We start from the raw sequence: 27,492 nt of genomic DNA, 5'->3' as shown, positions 1-27,492 counted from the left end.
TTCAAATGTCTCAACCTGCTGGTGCTAAGAACATCCAGCCAGTCTCAGCATCCACAGACTATGTCCTTGGACAGGCTCTAAGGGTGTAAGTGCTAGAAGAATGATGAAGCCAAAATAATAATAACAACAACAACAACAACAACAACAACACCCAGAAAACCAAGCTAGTGTGTTAAAAGTCCTTGCATTTAAAAAAAAAAAAAAAAAAGCATTCCTGAATGCGAACATACCACAGGCAAATTTTGTTCCCTGTGGCACAATGAATATAGGTAGAAACTTATAAAAGCCTCAGACTCTGGCCAATTTAGGTGAATCTGAATTACACATTTTAAACCATTGTCAATTATTTCAGAAGCTAGAGGCCTGGTACACAAAATTTGTGCATGGGGGAGGGTGTCCCTCAGCCCAGCCTGCACCCTCTCCAATCTGGGACCCCTTAGGGGATGTCCGACTGCCGGGGGATGTCCCTGTGGGATCGGGCCTAAAATGGCAGTCGGACATCCCTCTCGCAATCCGGGACCGCTGGCTCCTAACCGCTCACCTGCCTGCCTGCCCAATCGCCCCTAACCACTCTGCCTGCTGGCCTGCTTGCCCCCAACTGCCCCCCCCTGCTGGCCTGATTGTTCCTAAATGCCTTCCCCTCCCAGCCTGATAGCCCCCAACTGCCCTCCCCTGCCGGCCTCATGACCCCCAACTGCCCTCCCCTGCCGGCCTCATGGCCCCCAACTGCCCTCCCTGACCAGCCTCTTGGCCCCCAACTGCCCTCCCTGGCCAGCCTTATGGCCCCCAACTGCCCTCCCCAACCAGCCTCTTGATCCCCAACTGCCCTCCCTGGCCAGCCTCATGGCCCCCAACTGCCCTCCCCAGCCAGAGGACCCCGTGGCCAGGCAAGGAACGCTTGCCTTGTTGCCGTGGCGACGAAGCAAGCATTCCGCCAGGCTGCTCACGCTGCCTGCTCCCAGTGGCCGCTCCCCTGGGACTGGGGGAGTCCGGAGGGGTTGAGAGGACTGGGCACCGCCATCTTGTGGCTATGGGCACTTCCATCTTTGTGGCAGAGTGACAGCCAATTTTCATATTCCCTCTTTATTACATAGGATAGTTATAGAATGCCTACTGGGTACAAACAGTGCTGGCAGGAGAACAAGGAGCTCTAAAACATGGTGGAAGAAATATGTTGTTTCTGTTAAAAATAAATTCTTGAGTGACCCAATGTGAATGAACAGTCTTCATTACTCAGAGAGTCAGGTGATCTGAGGTCTCACCTCAAAGCATGCAACAGATTTCAAAGCATGATTTTCATACTGAAATACTGATTTCCATGAGTGAAAAACAGTCAAGGTTAGGTGCAGAACCTGAGTCTATTCTACTAACCCGCTGGGTGATGTTGGCAAAACACCAAATCTCTCTGACTTTGGGTTCGTTATCTATAAGCCAGGAATAAGCATATCTGCCCTATGGCAGAGCTATTGAGAGGAGTGCATGAGATAATGTATAAAAAATTGTGTATTATATAAAGTTTATAAATGTGTTGACGTAAACCTTCATCGGTCAAATTAGTTTACTGAATGTCTAGTCTGAGCCTGGCCCCTTAGGAGGTTTATCAAACCAGGTTTCTTTTCGTCATAAACCTTATCTGAGAGAGGGAAAGTAACTATGAGTAATTCAAGAGACTTGGACCCAATTTCCTTCCCCTAAAAGAAGCACACCCCATCTCTCCCTCACCCACAAGGTAGAACTAAGAGCTTTATCCCCCGGGGTCCTTGTCCTATTCAGTAAGTCATTCTATCACAGTAAATTTCAACTTTTTCTCTTTCCTCTTCTTTTTCCTTTTTTACATTGTAAGTGCTTGGATGAATGAGTGGATGGACAAACAGATTAAACTAATATAGGTATGTTCCCATCTGGCAGAACATAGGAAATGCAGCTGTCTGGGAAATAGAGATGGAAGAAAGAGGCTGGGGTCTTCCCAGAGAGAGTATTTTACAAAAGTAGTCTTCCAGGCAGGAAAGAGAACAGCGGTACTATCTCATACAAAGCATTTCCAGGAAAAGCCTTCAAATATTTGGTTTTTCTATTACTTTCAGTATGTTCATTGTATTGGGAAAAGAAAAAACATTTCCCTCCATTTGGATTCCCAAATGATTTCTGAAACAGAATCAATGACTAAAGGGAAACAATTCACTCTATTTATACCAGCAGGAAAACAACAACACAGGCTTGTTGTTTCCATACAAAAACTATATACCAACGAATTGGGTAAGATGAAAGAAAATGAATAAATTCCTAGAAACATACAATCTTTCAACACCAAATCAAGAAGAAACAGAAAATCTGAGCAGACCAATTACAACTAATGAAATTGGACCAATAATCAAAAACTTCCAATAAACAGAAGTCCCAGACCAGACAGCTTCACAGGTGAATTTTACCAAACATTTAAAGAGGAACTAACACCTATCTTTCTCAAACTATTCCAAAGTATTCAAGAGGAGGGAAGACTCCCAATCTTATTTTATGAGGCCAGCATTATCCTAATTCCAAAACCAGATAAAGACATTACAAAAAAAATAAATAAAATTATAGGCCAATATTCCTGATGAACAAGATGCTAAAATCCTCAACAAAACATTAGCAAACCGAATGGAGCAATACATTCAAAAGATCATGCCCTGACTGGTTTGGCTCAGTGGATAGAGCATTGGCCTGTGGACTGAAGGGTCCCAGGTTCGATTCTAGTCAATGGCATGTACCTTAGTTGTGGGCACATCCCCAATAGGGGGTGTGCAGAAGGCAGCTGATTGATGTTTCTCTCTCATCGATGTTTCTAACTCTCTATCCCTTTCCCTTCCTCTCTGTAAAAAATCAATAAAATATATTAAAATAAATAAATAAATAAATAAATAAATAAATAAATAAAAACCATACACCATGATCAAGTGGGATTTATTCCTGGGATGCAAGGTTGGCATAATATCCACAAATCAATTAACGTGATACGTCACATAAACAAAATGAAGGATAAAAATCATATGATCATATCAATAGATGCAGAAAAAGCTTTTGACAAATCTAGGACCCATTAATGATAAAAACTCTCAGAAAAGTGGAAATAGAGGGAACATTTTAAAGGCCACAAGTGACATACCCATAGCTAACATCATATTCATAAAAGCAAGATCAAGAACAAGACAGGGATGTCCGCTTTCACCACTCTTATTGAACATAGTACACAGGAATCAGATAAGGATAAGTGAAAGGCATCCAAATAGGAAAGGAAGAAGTAAAACTGTCATTATTTGCACATGATATGATTACTATGTAGAGAGAACCCTAAAAATTCCACCAAAAAACTACTGGAACTGATATTCAGTAAAGTAGCAGGATACAAAAATATCCTGGAATCGGTTGCTTTTGTTGTTATTATTGTTGTTGTGTTAATCCTCACCTGAGGATATTTTTCCATTGATTTTTAGAGAAGAGTGGAAGGGACAGGGAAAGACAGAGAGAGAGAAACATCGATTTGAGGGAGACACATGGATCGGTTGCCTCCCGCCTTCAACCAAGTATGAGCCCTTGACTGGAAGTGAAACCGGGATCCTTCACTCCGTAGGCCGATGCTCTATCTACTCAGCCAAACCAGCTGGGGCTCGGTTGAATTTTTTGTTGTTGTTTTTTTAATATATATTTTATTGATTTTTTACAGAGAGGAAGGGAGAAGGATAGAGAGTTAGAAACATCAATGAGAGAGAAATATCAATCAGCTGCCTCCTGCACACCCTCTACTGGGATGTGCCTGCAACCAAGGTACATGCCCTTAACTGGAATCGAACCTGGGACCCTTGAGTCCGCAGGCCAACGCTCTATCCACTGACCCAAACCGGTTAGGGCTCGGTTGAATTTTTATACACCAAAATGAATTATCGGAAAAGGAAACTAAAAAAACAATCCTATTTACAACTGCAAAACAAACAACAAAACACCTAGGAATAAATTTAACCAAGGAGGTAAAAACTTGTACTTAAAAAAAAATTATAAAACACAGAAAAAGCAATTGAAAAAGACACAAATAAATGGAAGCATGTACCCTACTCACAGTGACCTCCAGGCACTGGCCCATAAAATCCTCTCACATAAAACCCTCAATCTTTTTTGCTTTCTGCAATCTAGACACTTGACCTCCAAGGTAACCTTGGAAAATACTGAGCTTTCTTCAGTTTCAGTCCTTAAAAGATTGTGTGTAACAGAGCCCACTTACTCAGAACCACAATGCATTGTTCAATATGACTGTGGGGAGCGGGAGGGGGAGAGACAAAAACATATAGGGGTGCTAAGCCACTGAAATTGAGAGGCTCGTTTGTTACAGCAGCCAGCATGAGTGATATGATGATGTGGTGCCCAAAATGAGTTCTATGGAGGGTGAGAATTAAGTGTAGAATTAAAACCAAATGCTACATCTATCCAACAGAGCAGGGTCCTGGAGCAGGCCTCTTAAGGGGGATACGTGGGAGTGGGTATATGCCAGGTACTGAGCTAGGCACTGTAATGCACCTCTACTCAAATGTCCAACACACTGCTTGGCATTGTACACATATGAGATGCTGACCTCACCTCCATCTTTATTTTCCTTCTCCAAACTCAACTCCCTATTCTACATATAAAACAAGAAGCTGATAGAACAGAGGGGTTAAGGAGGTAAAAACATGCCTTAAAATAAATCACAAGAGAGAAAGTGACAGTGGGAGAAAAAATAGGCCTATAATGAAGAGGTTTTCGGGGCATGCTTGGAGCCCTGGACCAGAGTGAGACAACGTGTGGTTTTCTCTAAATCTCATCAGCAAACATGCAATTCTTGAATGGTGCCACTTTCGTTCTGAAATGTATTCTGCCTAGAATAATGGAGAGATGATTGCTGGATACTCTTTTCACAGCCAACTCATCTTTTTGCAGTTAAGGGCTGACCCTGACTGATATCAAGGATAGAAAGATAGAAAGAATACTGCAAAAGAGAGAGAAAGAGAGAGAGAGAGAGAGAGAGAGAGAGAGAGAGAGAGAGAGAGAGAGAGCTAGAAATGCTTCATGCGCTATTATAACAGATACACATCTTTTCTAAAAAAAAAAAAATACTAACTCAAGTATCATCATTAAATCATAAATATTTATTGAGGGTTTATTATAAACCAGGTACCAAGATAAGATGAATATAATTACCTACCTTTTTCTAGAAAATAGAAACTAAAATCATTATTTTAAATATATTCTACTTAATTTGACACTACTTCCTAATTGATACTAGTAAAGCAATAACATTAAAAAACCTCAGAGTGCCCTAACCGGTTTGGCTCAGTGGATAGAGTGTCAGCCTGTGGACTCAAGGGTCCCGGGTTCAATTCCGGTCAAGGGCATGTACCTTGGTTGCGGGCACATACCCAGTAGGGAGCGTGCAGGAGGCAGCTGACCGATGTTTCTCTCTCATCGATGTTTCTAACTCTCTATCCCTCTCCCTTCCTCTCTGTAAAAAAATCAATAAAAAATATTTTAAAAAAACAACCTCAGAGCACCAAAGTACAAACATTAAATTATACTCCCAAAGAAATAGTCACTCAAATTCTAAATATGACCTTTGGTAACATTTTAAGTTTTTAATACAATCGAACTGTTCTGTGAAGTGCTGTTTAAAATAAACATACCAAAAATCATTCTTGCCATCACCTTTAGGCTTGGTATATAAATAATAATAGCTTATATGAAGATTATTTTTCCTTCTAAATATTCTGGTCTTAAGTTAGAAACAAGTTACAATATAGAAACAATTTTTAAAGCATTTTAAACTAATGTTATGTGCCTCACTGGAAAATGTGAATCGATTGGACGTAAAATGGAAAAATAGCTATGCAGTGATCTATTAATAAAACCAGGGCTTGCTCAATATTACACACCACAATCCGCATGTAAGCCTCTTGATTTCCATCTCACTTCCTCATTATTAAAAAATGCTCTAGGAAAGAAGAGAACCTCTAAACACGTTCCTAGCGACAGTAGGGATGAGAGAAACTAGGACACACAATAACATTTATTTAAACACAGAGAGACAGGTTATAACTCCATTTATCAGGGAAAATAAAAGATGTACAATCTGCCTTAGTTTAGCAAAGTTAGGATAAAGTTACAGCGGACTATTTCTTTTTTCTTTGTTATACTTTGCATTCGAAACCAAGAAAAATGCAAGTTTCCGTTCAAAGAGGAATTGCATTTCCCAGGAGATGTGCATTGAGAACATAAACTAACTAATAGGAAACTGGAAATGTAATTATAGTCTCCTGCTAGGTAAGTTAACAAAATTGCTCATAACAAATACGTCATCAATCATGTGGGCTCAAAAGGTGTCAAAAAAAAGCAGTACTTGGGTGAACTCAGAATTTTATTTCAGTAAGTTCTCCTTTGTCCTTGTTCTCTCGGGGACCTTGTTTCATCAATGACCCCCTCCCTCCTGGTTCTCCATCTCCCCGTCTCTGTAGCTCCTCTCTGTTGATCTCTCAACGCCCTGAAATCGCTTTCTGCCTTGACCGTGGTCTTGAAGTGAAGACAACTCAATCAGGTCTCTCATATTTAATCATCTGATTCAGTAGACACTTTGTGAGTCTTTCTACTACATTCTCACTATTTTCCACCAACTCCTTGAAACTGTCCACTCCTGGCTGCCGTGGTACAATACCTCCCTCCTCCAGGCTCTCGGGCGCCTCCTGGCATCCATCGTCCACACCACCTTTGTGTACCAGCCGACTTAAAAGTTCCGTTCTTGGCCTCCTGCTCTTGTTTCTTCTTGTTCTCAAAGAGTAACTTCTCAGAATATAACCTTACCCTGTCTTTGATGATACCTAAAGCCACATTTCTAGCTCAGATCTCTGCTCCCAATATTCAAAACCTCCCCGGTCACCCTGCAGCACAGTCGGTTAGCTGCTTCCCCGAACTGCACCTTCTTGTTGGTGGGCACATAATGAGGCCGCATTTTCCAGCCTCCCTTGCAGCTGGAGACAGTCATAGGAATAAGCTCTGGCCGATGGGAAGTGGGTGGAAGTGATACAGAACAGAGCTGGACCATAAAACTACCCAAGAACAACGCTCCATGCTCCTCCCCTTTCTGCAAACCACACGTTGAAGATGGCAGAGCCACGGGATGAAAGGAATCTCGGTCACCGAGTTACTGCACAAAGAAGAACGGCCGGCCAGACAGGGACACTCGCTGCGGTTCCATGTCAGTGAGAAATAAAAACTTCTGGAATATTGTGTTAATCATTACATGGCTCAGCTCAGTGTGGTCCAAACCAAATTAAGCATCTTTTTTTGCGAATCTAAACCCTAATGTCCCATCCCCTGGTGGCCATCTATCCATCTCAAGTTTCAAATCAGAAGCTTCCTGTCTCTTGCCTCTCTGTCGCTATCTATGTACCATCGGTTAACCAGTCATCCAATCACAAAGAACTCCACTTTTCCCAATATTTCTTGAACTTGACCTTTTCTCACCCTAGCTAAGATCCTTGTGATTTCCCCCTAGAGTATTATAACAACATCCCTAATACGGAACCTCTGTCCAGCTTTGTCCTTCTCAAATCCTTCCAACCTGATCCTTCAGGGTCAAGTCCAAGTGCCTCAGCCTGACATACAGGCCTGTGAGAACCTGGTCTCAACCTGCTCTTTCCTCACAGCCCAGCACCCACTTCTATGCCAAGAAGTTGCTTGTACACAGCATATGGCTTCGCTGTGTCACAAAGTCCCTCCCACCCTCATTCCATCATGTCCTCCAGCTTATCTTTTATGCATCAAACCACGACCACTTTTCCAGGAAAAGGTCATGTGCTCCTGTACCATCCCAGCAACAAGATTAGATCAGGACCTCTTCTGGCTACTCTCACAGCATCTTTGCTTGTCACCATTTTAGAATTTACCACTTGGCTTGTCTGAGATCAGGGCTGACAGCCACTGGCAGGTAGTGGCAAGGCCACACAGGTAGCTATAATTGAAATTCTCCTCTTGAGAGGCACCCTGTCCCCTCTGTGATCAACCTGCCCCCACTGCCGTCATCTGGAAACTGAGAATACCACAGAGCCTCCAAGGCCCCCTCCAGCCACGACTGACATCTGTGCTGACTGATCACATCTAACCTGGCTCATGAGTCCTTGTGCCCTAAAGAAATCACTTAATGTCACACAGCAAAAATGAGTTCTCTTCCTGGCTATTAACACCGATTATCGCATTTATAAAAGTATAAATACATTCAATAATGTCTTCCTGGTTCACTTATGAAACCTCATCTCTCCAAGTAAAGAAAAAGCCCCAGGGTGCATAAAATTGATGATAGGTCATTAACTCTACTTTGTACAGGAAATTAATAAGCATCTATTAAGTTAATAGTTAGAAGCATGCAACTTTCATGTTCTCCTAAGGTACAATCAATGTATGATGAAGTTTGTGTTTATAAATGAGGCACTTTAAAGAGGTTAACCTCTTTGTGCAGGGTCAAAGAGACCAACACTCCACGCTTTCTATTTGCTGGGTTAATGAAATGGACAGCAGGAGGAAAACTCTGTGCTATTCTTAGCTCTGTTCTGAAGCTGCTGTTTCAGTGTTCAGAGTCTATTCATAATTCTGCAGAGAGGAAACAGCTCAACCTGACCCGGGAAGCTCAGCTTGCTTTATCAGGCCCCCTCGGGTACCTGTACCCAGACATCGAGCACCGCTCCAGGACACACAACTTAATATGATTAAGTAGTAGGATACAATAAATAAGTTATTTAATTGAGTTTATGAAATACAACTAAACACTCGAGCTTCTGGTCTTTTCCATTATCCAAAACAGAATAAGCACAATCTTTTAAAATCCAAGGGTAGGTTATTTTCTGCATTTAATAACCTCTCCCTTCCATTGGTCACTGAGAGAAATGTATGAGAATTATATGAAGTTGGCCACATGTGACCATGTGTGACCTACAAACACAGGAGTTTCACATGGTTGTACCAAACTAATGTTCTAATGGTGGGAAAACAGATCTCATTTGTTATTACAAAAAAATTTTTAAGGTTTATATTATTTTTAGGAGATCCCTAGATAATCACAACAAAAATGACAGCTACAATACAAATGAAAAAGTACCAATTATTTTTATGTCTCCGTGTACTAAAATAGATCAATCCCCTCAACAACACATTCACATGAAATGTTAAATTATTACTTAAAAAAAACCCACAGGAAATAGTCGTTCTCAGAAATTTGACTTTCTGATTCTTTAAAGAGGGCAGGGTTGGCTGGGATGAAGGAGGAGGATGTGAGGATTAGACTGACAGGCAGGAGCACGCTTGCTCCATCACTGCCTCCCACCGTCTGCAAAGCTCTAAAGAGCAAATGACAGAATTATTATAATTACGCTGCCATCTCTGACAGCTGGATCGAATTTTCACCGAGAGACACAGGGGCTGAAAGAACATTATTAAGGAATACATTGAAATCATTACTAGTGTTTTTATCCACAATAGAAAAGATCAAAAAATAAGGTAGCAGAAAATTTAAAAGTAAAAAAAACACAAAGAAACAAAACACTCACTTAAGAACAATTGTGTAAGCATGCTAGGTCTACCAAATGTGGTTGCCCTACTGAGCAAGTTCAGAGGCTGAGGTGGAAGGAATAAAACCATTTTGATTCCACACTGTTAATAAGTACTGTTTATTCCCAAGATGTCCTCTGGGCTTCGAGGAGTTTAATGACTGCTAAGTGCCTCCCACGGGGGGGGGGTTAATAGCTATGAACATGAATGGCGAATTGACGACCCTTTGGTCACTGTTTGAGTTTTGATTTGTTTCCTCTTGCACATGTCCTAACTTGTAAAAGGGGGACCAGCGCCTCTCCATGTGAAGCCAGTCCCTAATGAAAGCTGAGGACTGGCTTTCCGGGTTGCTAAGAAAGCACAAGCCACGTTGGGGACTAAGAGAACCATGAGCAGTATCCTTCCATGGAGGTTCACATCCTGGACCAGTGTGAGGTCTGAGCTCAGGAGGGAGAAGCAGGTCCTCCTGGTGACAATGACCCACCTCCAGAGCCACAGAGACCACTAAGGGCAACGTCCCTGTGGGGGGTCCTCAGGGCACAGGCATCAGTCTCTCTTCTGAAGAGTGGAAGCTGAAAGTGCAGTGAAGGTACAATGGCTCCTCCCCACAGAGGGGGAATGAGGGAAAGAGACAAACTTCTTCAAATACTGAAATGGGTTAGAACAGTGGTCGGCAAACTCATTAGTCAACAGAGCCAAATATCAACAGTACAACGATTGAAATTTCTTTTGAGAGCCAAATATTTTAAACTTAAACTTCTTCAAAATAGACTCGCCCAGGCCGTGGTATTTTGTGGAAGAGGCACACTCAAGGGCCAAAGAGCCACATGTGGCTCGAGAGCCGCAGTTTACCGACCACGGGGTTAGAATAATTATTTCAGAGAATTTGCCATAAAGATAATATTTTTGAAAGATACACAAAAGGAAAATTGAGAACATTAATTTCTTTCTTCTTATCTTTTCAAGTCAGTACCACCAGAGCAAGCTCTTGAATGGCAAAAACAAAACAAAACAAAACAAAAAAAACAGCCATCCTATATAATAAAAGCCTAATATGCAAAATATGCAAATCAACCAAACAGCATAACAACTGGTTGGCCGGGAGGGGGTGGGGGGACCGGCGAGTGGGTGGTGCCAGGCCATCCAAGGCAGGTGCCAGTGGGCAGAGGGAGGGACAGCAATCGGGGTGTGGCAGCGACTGGCGGCGACGGAGGGGCAATCAGGGGGTGGGGGGTGGAGCCGGCCCCCAATTGGCCCACTGGCACCTCCTGCAGAGGGAGGCCAGACTGCAGCTTAGGCCCACTCCCCACGCTAAGCCATCAGTCAGACATCCCCCAAGGTCTCGCAGACTGTGAGAGGGCGCAGGCCACGCTGAGGGACCCCCCTGAGTGCACAAATTTTCATGCACTGGGCCTCTAGTGTTGGGAATAAACATGAAAAGTAACAAGCTAAAAAACCTTAAAGTGAAGATCTTGGTCACGTAAAAATCAAAATACTGAGGATAGAATGAAAAAGAAAAAGAAAGATATTCTTTTGAAGTAAAAGACAAAGATCAGAAGAGGCAGAATTATAGAGAAACATAAAACTTTAATTCATTTCTTGATTTGCCAGTGTCCTAACTCCCTAAACTTTGTAAGTGACCATTTAAGTTTCTGAACTTAAAGTTCTCAATAACTTTATGTAGCGGCTATAACACCAGAGATGGACGTTACATGCATGAAAAACAGTATTAAAAATAAATGTCTAAGTAAACAAACTTCATAATTCCAGGTCCACTTCATATGGAGCCCAAGTTAAGGTACATTTAACCTTGATACCTACGCAGGCGAGGATCAATAGCTGCAGTGAATGGATGTGTTCCTATCTCTCTAACAACACCCTGTGGCAGACATGGCTGCGCCCACATTCTCTTGACACTCAAGCATGGCAAACACTAAAAATGAGCTACTTTTATTCCCAAGAGTGCCATTTGTAGGCCTAATATTTAGAAGGAAAGGATTATCTTGATAATCACCTTGAGGCAAAGCTATTCAGCAAGGAATTACTGTTTTCCCTAACCTCCGTGAGCAGATCTAAACCAGGAAGTTGTTGACTTTTATTATGCAAAACTGAATGGCATGGGATATAAAGTACAGCAGAGGGAATATAGTCAATGATAATGTAAAAACTGTGTATGGTGTCAGATGGGTACTAGAGTTATTGGGGTGATCACTTCATAAGTTATATAAATGCTCATTGTGTTATATACCTGAAACTAATATAATATTGTATGTAAACTAACTGAAAATTCATTTTTAAAAAACCAGAATAGGTGTGGGTTAGTATGTATGCACACAGTACTTAGCTCTGTCCACCGAGCAGGCCTACATGTAATGACATATACGTAGCAACAAGCAGACCTAACACTCAAGGTTTCAAATACTATCCTTAAATAAAAGAAAACAGGGCTCCTTGCAGAAATAACTGATTCTAGGGGCAGGAAAAATATAACACAAGCATCTTTTAATAACAAAATAAGAAACACTCAACAAAAAAAAATTTTTAATAGAAGTGAACAGGAACCAAATTGAGAGAGCTCCCAATAGCTACAGCTGGAACAATTTGAGCACAAAAATAAATTAACATGGTTTTGGATTATAATTAAAAGTATAAAATATACATGAGTCCATACTGCTAAAGAAATGATTAAATGAATAAATGCCAGATGAATCTTCTCCTTACATGAACTTCAGATAATAATATCCCTCCTATAAGACACTTTTGAGGGTGGGCTAAATCTATTGACTTACTTCTAAAGAATAAGGTAGGGAAAGGAAATAGTAACTTTATAGTGAACAAACCTGGTAAATACTACCTTACTTGCAGAGAGCAAGTAGATATAACAAGCTTTCCTTTATTTAAAAAAGAAAGAAAGAAAGAAAGAAAGAAAGAAAGAAAGAAAGAAAGAAAGAAAGAAAGAAAGAAAGAAAAGAGAAAAAGAAAATATAAGGAAAAGCTAAGCATATTACCTGAAGTTCTAAAACAAGTCAGAAAAACAATTGGAGGCAGTCTGTTCCTAGTATCCAGAAAGAGGTAATTGAATCCCCAAAGAAGATGCTTCCTATTTTAAAATGTCCATTATGTTGAACTTATTGCAGCATTTTTCTTTATTATTGCTCCTGATCTGCTGGATGGTGCTAATTTAGTTGGGAGACAAACAGTAAGCCTACAGATGTCTTCTGTAGCTTCAGTCTAGACAACTTCTAAAAATGCAGTCAGATCCTCTAGGCCTAAAATTACAAAATTTTCCAAATGTGCTTATCAACAAACCATGCATCTTTCACCAACCTGAAGCCATGATGTAAGAAAATTAAATTTCCTAAAAACGATATGATTATGAGCAGAAGTTACATTCAGGACAGAAATATGTTAGCTGATAAAGCTTCTACATGCCAGAGTAATAAGTTTATTGTATATGAAATTCTGGCAATAAGAAAAAAATTGTTTTTTTTGAGGAAGCTATTTCTATATTATTTATAGATTAGGTTTTCAGGGTCTGATTATTTAGATAATATGCTTATTTGTCTCCAGTCTAATATACATTTTTGGCCCTTTATTATTTTACTAGAGGCCTGGTGCATGAAATTCGTGCACGGGGCGGGGGGTGTCCCTCAGCCCAGCCTGCACCCTTTCCAATCTAGGATCCCTCTCACAATCCAGGACTGCTGGCTCCCAACTGCTCACCTGCCTGCCTTCCTGATTGCCCCTAACCTCTTCTGCTTGCCAGCCTGATTACCCCCTAACCACTCCCCTGCCATCCTGGTTGATTCCTAACTGCTCCCCTGCCAGCCTGTTTGCCCCTAACTGCCATCCTCTGCAGGCCTGGTCACCCCTAACTGCTGTCCCCTGCAGTCCTGGTCACCCCTAACTGCCCTCCCCTGCAGGCCTGGTCCCCCCCAACTGCTCTCCACTGCAGGCCTGGGTCCCCCCCAACTGCCCTTCCCTGCAGGCCCTGTCACCCCTAACTTCCCTCCTCTGCCAGCCTGGTCCCTCCCAACTCCCCTCCCCTGCTGGCCATCTTGTGGTGGCCATCTTGTGTCCACATGGGGTAGGATCTTTGACCACATGGGGGCAGCAATCTTATGTGTTGGAGTGATGGTCAATCTGCATATTACTCTTTTATTAAATAGGATAGAGGCCTGGTGCATGGGTGGGAGCCAGCTGGTTTGCTCTGGAGGGTGTCCCAGATCAGGGTGGGGGTTTCCTTGGGGCGTGGGGCGGCCTGGGCAAGGGGCCTGTGGTGGTTTGCAGGCTGGCCACGCCCCCTGGCGACCCAAGCGGACGCTCTGGTATCTGGGGTTTATTTATCTTCTACAATTGAAACTTTGTAGCCTGGAGCAGAGCCAAGCCTTCTGCTTGCTTCGTGGCAGCAGCCATTTCTGTTGGGGTTTATGTATCTTCTATAATTGAAACTTTGTAGCCTTAAGCGGAGGCCTGGGCAGGCCAGGGTGTGCGGAAAACTTGGCTTCCTCCATTGCCTGGGAAACCCAAGCCTCCCTCCTGGTCTCTGTGGCTGTAGCCATTTAGGTTGGGTTTATTTGCATATTCGCTCCTGATTGGCTGGTGGGTGTGGCTTGTGGGCATGGCTTATGGGTATAGCGGAGTGATGGTTAATTTGCATATTATTATTTTATTAGATAGGATAATAAATACATGATCTCTACCAAGAGATGGTAGTTCCAAAAGCAGAGATAATACCCAAATCACAGAAACAGCTGCCCAATCAGAAATTCCCTTATCCTGTACCATAAATGTTTTAGTCTAAACTATAACTCAGAAATATGCAAAAAAGATGAGTGGCTAAAATACATCAAATCTTTTGTACTTGAATTAAAGTGTAGGAGCCTCTCCTGAAGGGATCTGTATTAGATCTTCACGCAAAACAGATTTATTGTTTTTATTCACAATTGTAACAAGGTGAGTAATCTTGTTTTCCATCCAAAATTATACTGAGAAATTGGCACTTAGCTAAATTTTGATAATCTGAAAAAGTAATATCTTACTTTCTAATAATTCTCTCTATATGTAGTATTTCAAATACTCCAAAAATCTACTTGAGTTACCACATGATAAAATGGGCAATGGTGAATTTATTGGGTACAATCAAGGAAAAAAAAATTATATCTGCCTTACCCCTGGCTGATGTTGCTCAGTGGTTAGAGTGTCGACCCGAGTACAGAGTGGGTTGCAGGTTCAATTCCTCATCAAGAGCACATACCTGGGTTGCCGTTCGATCACTGTCCCTAGTCAGAGCACTTTTAAGGAGGCAACCAATCAATGTGTCTCTCTCACATCAATGTTTCCCTCCCTCTCTCACTCTCCTTCTCTTCCTCTCCCTACCTCCCTTCTACTCTCTCTAAAAATCAATGGTGGGGGAGGGGTGAGGGCTGCCTTTACTTAGAAAAAGTCCACTATACTGGCTGAGGAGGGGAGAAAAGGAGAAAGGAAACTCAGTGTAAAATTCTGGTGATCTTTCCTGTCATTCTACTTAGATAGCGATGGTCGGGAAAGAGGATAAGATGAGAGATGGAAAACTGATGTTTGCTCAGCTCAATTCCATATACCTCTCAGAATTTGAACTTATCAATATGACTCTAGGGTCTAAAGACATATGTTGCCATATAATATGATCCCAAATGGAAGCCATATGCTCTACTGGGTTCTTAATAATATCGGTGAGCTGATCTAGCACTGTTCTGAGGGTCTTACGCATCCCAGTGCTAACATAACCAAGTGCTGGAGGTCCTTCAACTTGGCCACCCATATGCATTCCACTGGAAAGGAATGCAAATAAGCCAGAAGTGCAATGCATGCATGGATTCTGCAAATAATGCAAGCATTTAGGGCTTTCTATTTCTTCTGAGTATCATTTTACTTGTATGCCACAAGCTTTGAAATAAAGTTCTCATTTTCATTAATTCCTAAGTAATTTGTAATTTCAGGTATGATTTCCTTTTTGATTCAGTGTCCTATGAGGAAAGAATGTGTGACAGATTTTATGGTTTCCCAACCTTTAACAAGAAGTAAAACACACTTTTAAGTGTAACTTGAATAATGTGATTTTCATCTCAGGGTTGACTTTTAGAAGGTCGCCGTCCATAAAAATAACTATTTGCATTTTGAAACCTTTGGATTACCAGAGGCTCAGTAATCCAAAGTTTCTAGATCTATATATATTTAAAATTTTCCCTAGTAAAGCTATTTTGTCAATAAAAGTAACAATCAAAAATTATCTCTATACTCGGAAAACTACAGGATGTTGAAAAAAGAGATAGATGAAGACATAAACAAATGAAAGAATATACCATGTTCATGGATTGGTAGAATCCACATCATTAAAATGTTCATACTACCCAAAGCAATCTATAGATTCAATGCAATCCCCATTAAAATACCAACGGCATATTTCACAGACCTAGAACAAACTCTCCAAAAATTCATATGGAATAAAAAAAGACCACAAATAACCGCAGCAATCCTGAGAAAGAAGAACAAAGTTGGAGGGATCGCAGTAACAGATATCAAGCTATATTACAATGTTATTGTTCTCATAATTGCCTGGTATTGGCAATTTTTTTGTGCCAACAAAAACAGACATATAGACCAATGGAACAAAACAAAGAACCCAGAAATCAACAAGCCATTATGCTCAATTAATATTTGACAAAGGAGGCAAGAGCATACAATGGAGTCAAGGCAGTCTCTTCAATAAATGGTGTTGGGAAAACTGGACAGATACATGCAAAAAAGTTCTAGTTTCACTTAGAACACCAACTTACACCATACACAAAAATAAACTCAAAATGGATAAAGGACTTAGAACATAAGACAGAAACCATAAAAATCTTAGAAGAATCCATAGGCAGCAAAACATCAGACATATGTCATGGCAATATCTTTACCGATACAGCTCCTAAGACAATGGAAACTAAGGAGAAAATAAACAAATGGGACTACATCAAAATAAAAAGCTTCTGCACAGCAAAAGAAACCATCAACAAAACAATAAGAAAGCCCACTGCATGGGAGAACATATTTGTCAATATTATATCCGATAAGAGTTTAATCTCCAAAATTTATAGGGAACTCAAACATCTTAACAAAGGAAGATAAACAATCCAATCACAAATGGACAAAGGACCTAAATAGACACTTTTTGAAAGAGGACATACAGAAAGCCAAGAGACATATGAAAACATGCTCTAAGTCACTAATCATCCTAGAGATGCAAATCAAAACGACAATGAGGTACCATCTCACACTTGTCAGAATGGCTATCATCAACAAATCAACAAATGACTAGTGCTGACGAGGATACAGAGAAAAAGGAACCCTCTTGCACTGCTGGGGAGAATGCAGACTGGTGCAGCCACTGTGGAAAACAGTATGGAGTTTCCTCAAAAAATTAAAAATGGAACTCCCATTTGAACCAGTAATCCCACTTCTAGGAACATATCCCAAGAAATTAGAAACACCAATCAGAAAGGATATATGTACCTCTATGTTCATAGCAGCACAATTCACCATAGCTAAGATTTGGAAACAGCCTAAGTGCCCATTAGCAGATGTGTGGATTAAAAAACTGCGGTACATCTACACAATGGAATACTATGCTGCTGTTACCATTTGCAACAGCATGGATGAAACTGGAGAGCATTATGCTAAGTGAAATAAGCCAGTCAGAAAAAGAAAAATATAACATGATCTCACTCATTTGTGAAATATAATGAACAACATAAACTGATGAACAAAAAAATAGATCCAGAGACATAGAAGCATTGAACAGAGCATCCAACCTCAGAGGGAAGGGAGCGGGGAGAGGTAAGAAATCAACCAAAGGCCTTGTATGCATGCATATAAGCATAACCTATGGACACAGACAGTAGGAGGGTGAGGGCATGTGCTGGGGGGTGGGACCAGCTGGGGAGAGGTCAATGGGGGGAAAAGGAGACACATGTAATACTTTAAACAATAATTTAAAATAATAATAATTGATGAGAAATTCACAGCACAGTGCTTAGCATAGAAAAATACATAATACATATAGAACTTTATGATTTATTCTATGAATTTTAAAATAGAATTGATCTTGGATAGGAAGAAATAAGAAATATTGAATTTGCCTAATCCTCCAATATATATTGAATTTGGGACATCTCATTCAAATGTTTGTTATTCCAGTTTTTCTAATAAGAACTAGATACCCCTTGATAAAAAAAAAAATGTCTGTGTGGGATTCTTTATAATAAAAGAAACAAGTCTTATTGATAGTGATATGATTTTGGGATTATAAGTAAATTGGCTATACAAACTGTCTCTCTATTAGAATTTAGATGTATATCTGTCATCATGGTGTAATAATTATTGGCACCCTTTCATGTTCTCAAAATGATTTGGTTTAGACAACAAGTTATATGATTGCACTATTTTAAAAGACATAGAATTAAATAAAAAATCTCCAGGATCTTAAAAAAAAATTTATCTCTAGCCCTGGCCAGGTAGTTTAGTTGGTTAGAGCGTTGGCCCGATATGCCAAGGTTGTGGGTGCAATCCCTAGTCAGGGCACATACAAGAATAAACCAATGAATTCATAAATAAGTGAAAGAACAAATTGATGTTGCTTCTCCTCTCTCCCTCCCCGCTCTGTTCATCTCTCTCTAAAAGCAATCAATAAAAACTATCTCTAAACCAAAGGAGTAAAGTAAGAAGTAAAGATTTCATCAACTGGAAATGCCAGATTTCATCATTTAATAAGATTGGGTCTTCAAGATTCATTAGCCTTTAGCTGCAGGGTCACACTGTCGTTGGTGCTTTGGCCTCATTCCCTGCTAAGTCATATCAGCAGCACCATTATTTGTGAAATTGCTAATAATGGATTTCTAGGAGACCTCATCTATCATTTTTAATGTTTCCTCCCCTCCTTTTAATGAGAAGGGGCTGCTATTGTCATACAAACACATCATTAGCCAAAGGGATAGTTACTGAAAACATCAAATGCAGTCAGTGCTCATTCTCTCTGTAAAGGAGGAGAGAAGAGAAAGAATGACGGGAAAGGAGGGAAGAGAAAATAAAGAAATTGATTGACTGGTTGCTTGCTTTTTAAAAAATGACCAATTGCCCATTCTATGCATAGAAGTCTGTTCGTCTGTTCTGACAGCGAGGAGGAGATGGAGAGCATGCGTGCTGGGAGCATGGAGCGCCATGCCTGGGAGTCAATCAGGTGTGTAGGTCACCTTCCTTTCAGTCTCGGGTTTGGATACATCTGAGTTCCAGTGGATCAAGTTCGTAGAGCTAAGCAGTCGGTCACAAACACATCATACGAAACACAGCAAGGAGGAAAATATTTCCCTCCCTTCAGAGCAAAAACAGACTGAGACAGCAATCAAAAGACAAAGCTCTTTAAGATTGCTGAGAACTAAGATATTCCTCACACAAAAAAAGTCTATTTCACTGTCTCATTTCCCTTTGCTACCTAAAATATTAACATTTGTGGGAACCTAGGCAGAGTGAGCTGACTTGCTAATGGATTTGCTATTGTTTCTTTCTGATCTTAATTTTAATCTTTTTTTAACCTCAATTCAGCATCCTCCTTTGCAATGATTCCCTTGTTTCTACAGTTACGTTTCACCATTTTCCATTTAAGAAGCATTGAAAGTTAATTATATAAAAATTCTAGTAGAGGACATGAACTCTCCTGCTGGTCAATTATTATTTTTTTTAAAAAAAGGATAAATAAAATGCTTAAAATACTCCACACATGAAATGATGTAAATTATACCTGATTAGGCAGTGGAGACTTTAGAATCTGAGAGCTTAAAAAATGATAAAACGCAGAACATGCACATGGTCCAAACAGCACCTTTCTAACTCCCAGCTTGACCAGCATCATCTGAAAGGACCCTGGAGCCAGCTTATACCATGACCACTGTCCAGCCATGTGAGAACTTTCCTGTCCTGTGTCTTCCCCTTCCTATTCTCCTGAATTCTGTCTCTGGTGGGTGCTAAACAGTGAGTTGGGGGAGGCAGTGAATGAAGAGAAAAAGCAAAAGAACTCCATACAACCTTCCGCTAACATGGGCAGCCTGCCCTGACCAGGGCTGGGGAGTGTGAGTGAGAGGACACGCACTGCTCTGGAATGCTTATTACGGCAGGTTCACTACCTTGGACTGCACCCTTTAGTTCTTGAATCAAGACTGAGTTTGTGAATTAAAGTGACCCGGTGACAGTTGATTATCCAAGAATGAGCTGAAATGCCACGCAGAGGGAAAGCTTCCCTCACTGCATAAAGTTAAAGGCACCACACAAGATAAAAATAGCTGTGTTTTGATTTCATCCCACGTGGAGCTTGTTCAACATATTGGATACGGAAAACACGATCACACACACGCTTGTTAACAGCTGGTCTCTTGAGACATCCACTAACACAAAGAAAAGTCACCATTACTGCTGTCTCTTAAAGTGACCAAAGATAGCAGCGCTGGAACATTGTTGATAAGAAACAGTAGCTGCTAAGAGCCCAAAGCAGGGTCTCCAGAAGAAAAGGGAAGAGGATTAAGGGACCCTCCAGAGGAGGAAGGCACACTGCCTGCTCTTTAAACACAGAGGTGTTTTGGTTTTTTTTTTGGAAAAATCACCAAATATTTGGAAATTTAATGACATACTTCTAAATAACAAATAGGTCATAAAAAACCTCATAAGGGAACTTAGACATATTTGGAAGAGAATGAACATGAAAACACAACATATAAAAATTGGTGGGATGTCACTAATACGTGCTAACAGAGAAACTTACAGCATTACTAAGTTGCATTAGAATATAAAGGTTTCAAATCAATGATCTATGGCAGAAATGGGCAAACTTTTCTGTAAAGAGCTAAATGGTAACTATTTTAGGTTTTGCAGGTCATATGGTTTCCATTGCAACTACTCAACTCTGCTGTTGCAGCACAAAAACAACTATGGGTAATATGTAAAGTGGCTGTATTTCAATAAAACTTTATTTACAAAAATGGGCAATGGAGCTAGATTTGGTACACGGGCCTTATTTGCTGATCCCCACTAGAATATTAGCTTCATAAATGTGGAGAATTTTATCCATTTTGTTACCTGCTGCATCTTCAACCAGTGCATGGCCTTTGATATGTGCCTAATATCTGTTGAACGAACAAACTAACCTACAGAACAGGCATATGAGTTAAGTATTATCATTTTATAAATGCGTATACTAAAATGAAATACTAAATGAAAAAATGCTGGTTCTGTCACACACCACCAGTAAGTGACAGAACCAGCATTTAAGCACAGGCCTAATTCCAAAGTTCTGTGCACTTTCCCCTACAGTACACTGATACAGCAAAAAGCGCCACTGAATAATTATAAAAGCATCATACTGACAAATACATATTCTCTAACTGTCCTTTTCCCTTACCCATAGTTTGTACTTTCCTCAGAATTAGTACCAAATGAACGGGTATCATAATGTTAAAACCATATATACATAAACATATAAAGATATAAACATATATATGTATATGTTTATATCTTTATCCCAAAATCTTTATATTCCTATATCTATATCTGCAGATTTAATATTTATACTACAATTGATGCAACAAAACCCCTAGATTGAATCTTGGACACAAACCCTTTAATTATATAAGTAAGGAAGACAAAAAAGCTAGCTTCTTTAAAACAGACATCATATCTAGAAGACCAAATCAATTTTGTGCACTCATACATGTAGCATACATGAGTATGACATTCATTTTTATTCTTTTGAAAAAATGTAAGGAAAAAAACAAACACCAAAACATCCTATTCTTCTCCGCCTTACAAATCCCTCATTTCAGCTCTCCACGTAGAAGGAGCAGGCCCTTGGCTGTTGCATGGTTCATATACAGCAGCCCTGTCCCATGGGCCACAGCTGCATTCTTTCAATAACCAGTTCCCAGAGCTGATCACACGCATCTGCTTCCCTTCACAAGTCAATAATCCATGGCAGCTGTTTTTCAAAAATAGACATTAGGAAAGCCAGAGCCGGTCTGAATATAGATTCTACGAGTGCACGTCTTTCTACATTTTCGTAACTTGCCTGGGTTTTACCATCAACATGATAATCAGGGAACTGGAAGGAGCCAACTTGCTGTTTGTTCAATTTTCTCTCTTCAGACACTCAGGGCAGAATTTTTAAAAAATCTGTGTACACGGGACCAATGCTGCATACTAAGAAGCTATTAAAGAATAAGACAAAGAGCATCCAACACCACTTGCCTGCCTTAAAACTTAATGCATCTGACATGCAGTGATTAATGGGCATGCCACGATGCAGAAAAACTCAAGGCTTTGCAACCACTGACAGATTATTAAACCCAGTAAGAAGATAAAAGTAAATGAAAAATGATATAATAAAGCTGAACTTTGCAGATGCTTGACTGCCAGATCTTGCAATAAAAATATATCTACATTTTATAAATCAACATACTAGTAAATCTTTGGGGCAAATAGATTGCTCACTGAAACTGAGTAAGGAGGCTAAACTGTACCTCATTCATAACCAATTCAGAGCAGGAAATCTGTCCTCAAAGAGTTTAATTTTGGGTACTTGAACATGAATTTAGGATGAGTGTGTTGTACTAGTTACCGTAAAGTATAGTCCTGTTATATCAATGTATTTTAAGGCAAATGTTCCCTCTTTAACATTAAGCAATAGAGCACTAAAGAAGATGAAAGCAATAGCCATTATTTATGGAACACTTTAAGTGTGCACTTTTCATTTTTTTCTCACTTATCCTAATAAAAAATCCGAATCCGAATCCTATATACTCCAGATTGTATCATTTGTAAGGGGTAGAGCTGAAATTCAAATTAGATTTCTTCCAAACTAAAGGCCATGGTCTTGGATTCTTAAGCTATCTTGCATCCAAAAGAATTAAGTATATACACACTGTGCATCACATATAAAGAAACCAAGAAATAATTATCAGCTACTAAAAGAACAAAAGAAGTGCTCATCAGAAATGACACTACAGGGAACATTTGAGATCTTGCTTCCCGGCATGTCATCAGTTTGGCTCAAATAAACTCATAAAAGTTCTCAGAAAGAAAAGGAGAAATGACACTACCTACTTCCATTACCAAAAAAGTAGACCTGACACAAGGATGCTTTTTATGTTGAATTTTTCTCAGCATTCCTTCAGAACTCCAGTTCCTGATTGCCACCCGACTAGGTCCAGTTCTTTGGAAACTCATTAGTGCAAGATTTTATTAAGAAAATGATAAAGGAAGACACACTGGTGTTTTAATCATTCACAGGAATCCCAGAAGGATATGTAAAATCGGGATACACGTTGTAAAATCGTTTCTACAAATGACACCTACATAATGCACACTGTCACTGTGGGAGCTGCCTGCTACACCACAATATAAATGAATCGACTTTCTGAAGATGCCCAAGTTCCCTGAAGACAAAAATGTATTAAGTATAGTGTCCTTTCTGCCCCATACCCAGGATTGAAGCAAAATTATTTCAAAACTCATTAACAGTTCAACAAAATAGATTTAAAACTCTATTGCTTCTGTTCACAGTAATCGATGCTTTTCCCTGCTCTGCCAGGGATCCCCAATAGTACCAATAAATTTATCAAATACATTTAGCACTTATTTAGTATGTACTATGTTCAAACTCTATATGTACTTTGTAGGTATTATGTCATGTATTCCTTTATACAGTCCTATAAAGTAGGTACTATTACTATATCATTCCTATATTATAGATGAGGAGACATAGGCAACTGCTTCAAGTTACACAGCTAGCAAGTGACAAAAGAAGGATTTTAACACAGGTCTGTCTCACTGCCAGGCCCTTGCTCTTAGCTGCTAAGCAATGAGAGCCAGACGGGACCCCTGAAATTATCTAGTCTCAAACCCTCAGTTTATAGATGAGGATTCAACCCAAAGAGCTTAAGTGCCGTGTGCAATGTCACACCTTCATTACTGGCACATCAGGGCTAATACCCAGGGGATACTTTTCTATGTTCCTTCTACTACCCATCTGGCCTTTTTCTAAAATTTGAAAATAGAAATACATTCTGATTTCCATAAACTGCCCATCATCCCTGCACAGTGCTCAAGAGGCCCTCTCTGATTCGTTGAAGCCTTCAAAAGCCTCGTGACCAAGGCTGATACAGAAAGACAAACATTTTTAAAGGCAAACAATAATATAATCAATAATTAGCTAAGGGTTTCTATTATTAAGGGGTCAATCATATATTCCCTTACATTGTAAATATGGATTCTGACCATTCTTGAATACACTGGTTCACAAACCTAGTTACACATTATAATCACTAAAATCTAAGAGATTTCCAAAAACTCTCAAATCATAGAACACGAGCCTCAATTCCTAAACCCAATTCTTTTTAACCAGTGCTACAGAGAAACACACAGGAATCCTTAAACATAGTACATCTCAGAAGAGTAACCAGAGCTACCAGATGAGCTCATAATCCCGTCCCTGCGCTCACTGCGATTTCCATCCACATTCCTAAATCGGCTCATTGCAGTCCTTTCTCCAAAGTGAATTCTGATAGGTTTCTTCCCTCATTTAGGTCAATAGTAAATGAAAACCATTTGCATTTCACAAGCATGTTGGAACATCCCAGGTTTTGTTTTCCATAATAGAAGACAATGTGATTGATTACTTCTGGGGTCATGTGACCAATCAAGAGAGGACTTTAGCCATAGCTGGTTTGGCTCAGTGGATAGAGCATCGGCCTGTGGACTGAAGGGTCCCAGATTCAATTCTGGTCAAGGGAATATGCCTGGGTTGCAGGCTCAATCCTCAGTAGGGGGCGTGCAGAAGGTAGCCAATCAATGATTCTCTCTCATTATTGATGTTTCGATCTCTCTCCCTCTCCCTTCCTCTCTGAAATGAATACAAATATATATATTTTTTTAAAAAGAGAGGACTTTAATCACTCACTGTGAATAAGAAAATAATAGGATTAATATAAAATTTATAAACTTGTTCAGTGCTCTTTCTAGTTATAAGGAGTTAGTTATGATAAACATTTGTATTTCTTACTTTTATGATAGAACATAATTATACCATTTTTTAATCTTCCCTACCTCTTTCTTTATGGAAAATTCTACTTTGGCCCAGATCTTGCCTATTTTTAGTCCCAGCTACATAATAAACTGGCAAAGCTGAATATTTCTCAGGGTTTGCTTAATTAAAATTTGATTCAAATAAGAAAACATGATACAATATTTCTTTATTGTTAAAATAATTATTTTGTACTCTCATGGCAATCTGACAGGATTTTCCTTAATGTTTCAATATATATATTCTGACCCAAGCATAATTCAAAAGGAAAATGTCCACTTACAGGGATCATCCAGTTAGCCAGGTCACCATATTTGGAAACCTGCATGGCTCCTAGCATGGTCAGGTTGACATGTCCCCTGAGAAAGAGAAAGAGGAATTAACAGGCGAACTTCACAAGCTTCATGTCCCTTCGCTGGAAATTGCCAGCAATTAAAATAAATAACTCTGTATTCCCCAAAATGCAATTGCTTTCCCCACCCAACACCTGATTTCCAAATACATCAGCTCAAGGTGATGTAGAGAAAGAACCACTAAGAGTTCTTTTTTAAAAATTATAGCTCATATTGCTTCCAAAAGACAAATTAATACAGGCGTATACAGTGAGTTTGTTGCCTCCAGTGAGGGAGAACGTGGTTTGACTGGAAGGCAAACATGAGCTAGGAAATAAACACAAAGTTTGTAGAAAATGTCAGGGGCCTCAGAAAGAACTTTTTAAAAATGTTTGCTTCGTGATAGCTGGCACACAGATAGAAGTTCCATTTGGGGGGCTCTTTTAATAACAGCAGGCTGGCTGTTCCCATTCCCGACATCCGATGTGAATAATTTCACATCTCTGTGCAGCCGAACAAGCCCAGGATGGTTTTCTGGCGGGGAGACGTGTCTATGTTCAGAGGCTGGCTGACACGCTCAGCCAGTGACTCAGCTCGTTCCACACTGTGAAACGTGAGCGGCTCTGTCATTACATACCCTCTAATCATCGCGAATGACTCATCGCTGGAGAAGTAAGAGGCTCCTGGAAGAACAGTAACTGTTTCCTTGCCTAAACACACACACACACACACACACACACACACACACACACACACACACACACACACACGAGAAAGGGAAAAAAAGGGTATTAGATTTCTAAGAGTACTGTGATGGAGAGAGGGGTCTATTCTTTCTCTGTTCCCGAAGGAATGGAGGTAAAATGCAGTGGTATTTAGGGGTGTGGGGGACACAGTGGAAACTGCCCACCCTGTGGAGAGGAGCATTCTGTCACTAACACTGTTCACATTTGCATGGTGATAATAAAGAGCAAACCCATTTTTTTTTCATTTTATTATTGTCCTGAAGTTCTCTACAGACAATGCAACATCTACAGACAATGCAATACCCTTCCAGGCCCCCCAGCAGCCCCACTCCCCTCACCAGCCGGTGCTATATGTGAACAGGACTGAGGAGGAAAGAATCCAGTGCTACCGTGGTCACTGGAGCAAAGAGATTGTGGAACAGCCATGAAGAAATGCATCTCTGAAGGGAATACCACAGGAGATGCACCTCAGATATTTAAAAAAAAAAAACACACCAACAATGAATAATCTAGAAAGATTCTTTAACATTAGGGCTGAATCTTCTCTTTCCATCTCAATCTCTATCTCCCTCTCCCTCTCATCTTTCCTCTCTTGACCCTGAAAGTTTCTATTAAAACCCTAGGACTTTGATGAAATTAGGGAATAACATCCTAATACTGGCCAACGTATTTAATGTAATCCTCAAGAGGACCGCTCTCAAAACTTATATCTCATAATAGAGGTTCAGAACTGCGCAAGATCTTCACCTAATACTATCATCTGATTTACATCTAAGCTCTTTTCTTCTTGTGATCTATTTCCTGGTCTCGACCAGAATAGTATTCACAGGCCCTTTGCCAAAGGTAGGTCAACTGTATGCCCTGCCATGCATTCCCCCAGTGTAATAGGACAGAGAAAAAGAAAGGAAAGGAAAGTTGCTATTCCAAGATTGGAATAGAGAAAGGCTCCTGGACACAACAGGACCAGAGGGGTCTGACCATGCCCAGCTGTGCAGCACAGCTGTACCCAGCTTCTCAAGTCTTGCCCGAAAGCTCACTTCTCCATCTATATCCCTCTCCATCTGAGCTCAAATATGGAGAAAGAGGAAGATTATTTATATCATGCTGAAATATTTATCCCCCAAAGGAGTTGGATGCTAAACAACGAAAACATTTTCACATCTTTCAAAGTACCATAAAGCTGAAAAGCTTTAGAAAATACTCTCTAGTGTGGTTAGTAGGAGCTTTTAGACAGCACATAAGAGTTGAGGGATGAAATGAGATGATGCATGCAATGTCCTTAGCCTAGTGCCTGGCACACAGAAAGGACTCCATAAACGTTAGCCTTGTCACTCCTCTCCCCGAACAATGCTGTCGCCCCTCAAGGAATCACTACTACAGGACCAAGCATGACTTTTATGGTGGGTCATATGTGGGCCCCAGGTTTCAGGACAGGCCTAAATACAACTGAACCTTATCCTGACACAAATTCATGTCCAGCAAATTCCATTCCTCACCAGCCCTGTGAGGTGGAGAGCAAGCAGGATTGTGTGGGAGGACAGTAAAGCAGGGGAACATAAACATCTCCGTTCCTTTGGTCTGTGTTAAATCACAAGGACTTCGCAATGGCAATTTCCACTGGCTGACGTGCAAGCCAGGCGCCATTTACCACTTCTCAGGCAACGCTGAGGTCAAC

The 27,492-nt window shown here is 40.4% G+C and overlaps 1 protein-coding gene across 1 annotated transcript in view; it reads right to left on the bottom strand.

Annotated features, from left to right (window-relative positions):
* Positions 1-27,492, bottom strand: part of OXCT1 (3-oxoacid CoA-transferase 1) — a 119,206-nt gene that overhangs the window by 25,852 nt on the left and 65,862 nt on the right. Inside the window, exons 12-13 of the mRNA XM_008155618.3 lie at positions 25,709-25,781; positions 25,023-25,098 (exon numbers count right to left, since the gene is read on the bottom strand). Coding sequence (XP_008153840.2) covers positions 25,023-25,098; positions 25,709-25,781 — 149 coding nt within the window. The remainder of the gene's footprint in view (positions 1-25,022; positions 25,099-25,708; positions 25,782-27,492) is intronic.

Source organism: Eptesicus fuscus, chromosome 4 (assembly GCF_027574615.1).
Source record: "Eptesicus fuscus isolate TK198812 chromosome 4, DD_ASM_mEF_20220401, whole genome shotgun sequence".
NCBI lineage: Eukaryota > Metazoa > Chordata > Mammalia > Chiroptera > Vespertilionidae > Eptesicus > Eptesicus fuscus.
This window is presented reverse-complemented; position numbering and strand designations above follow the sequence as displayed.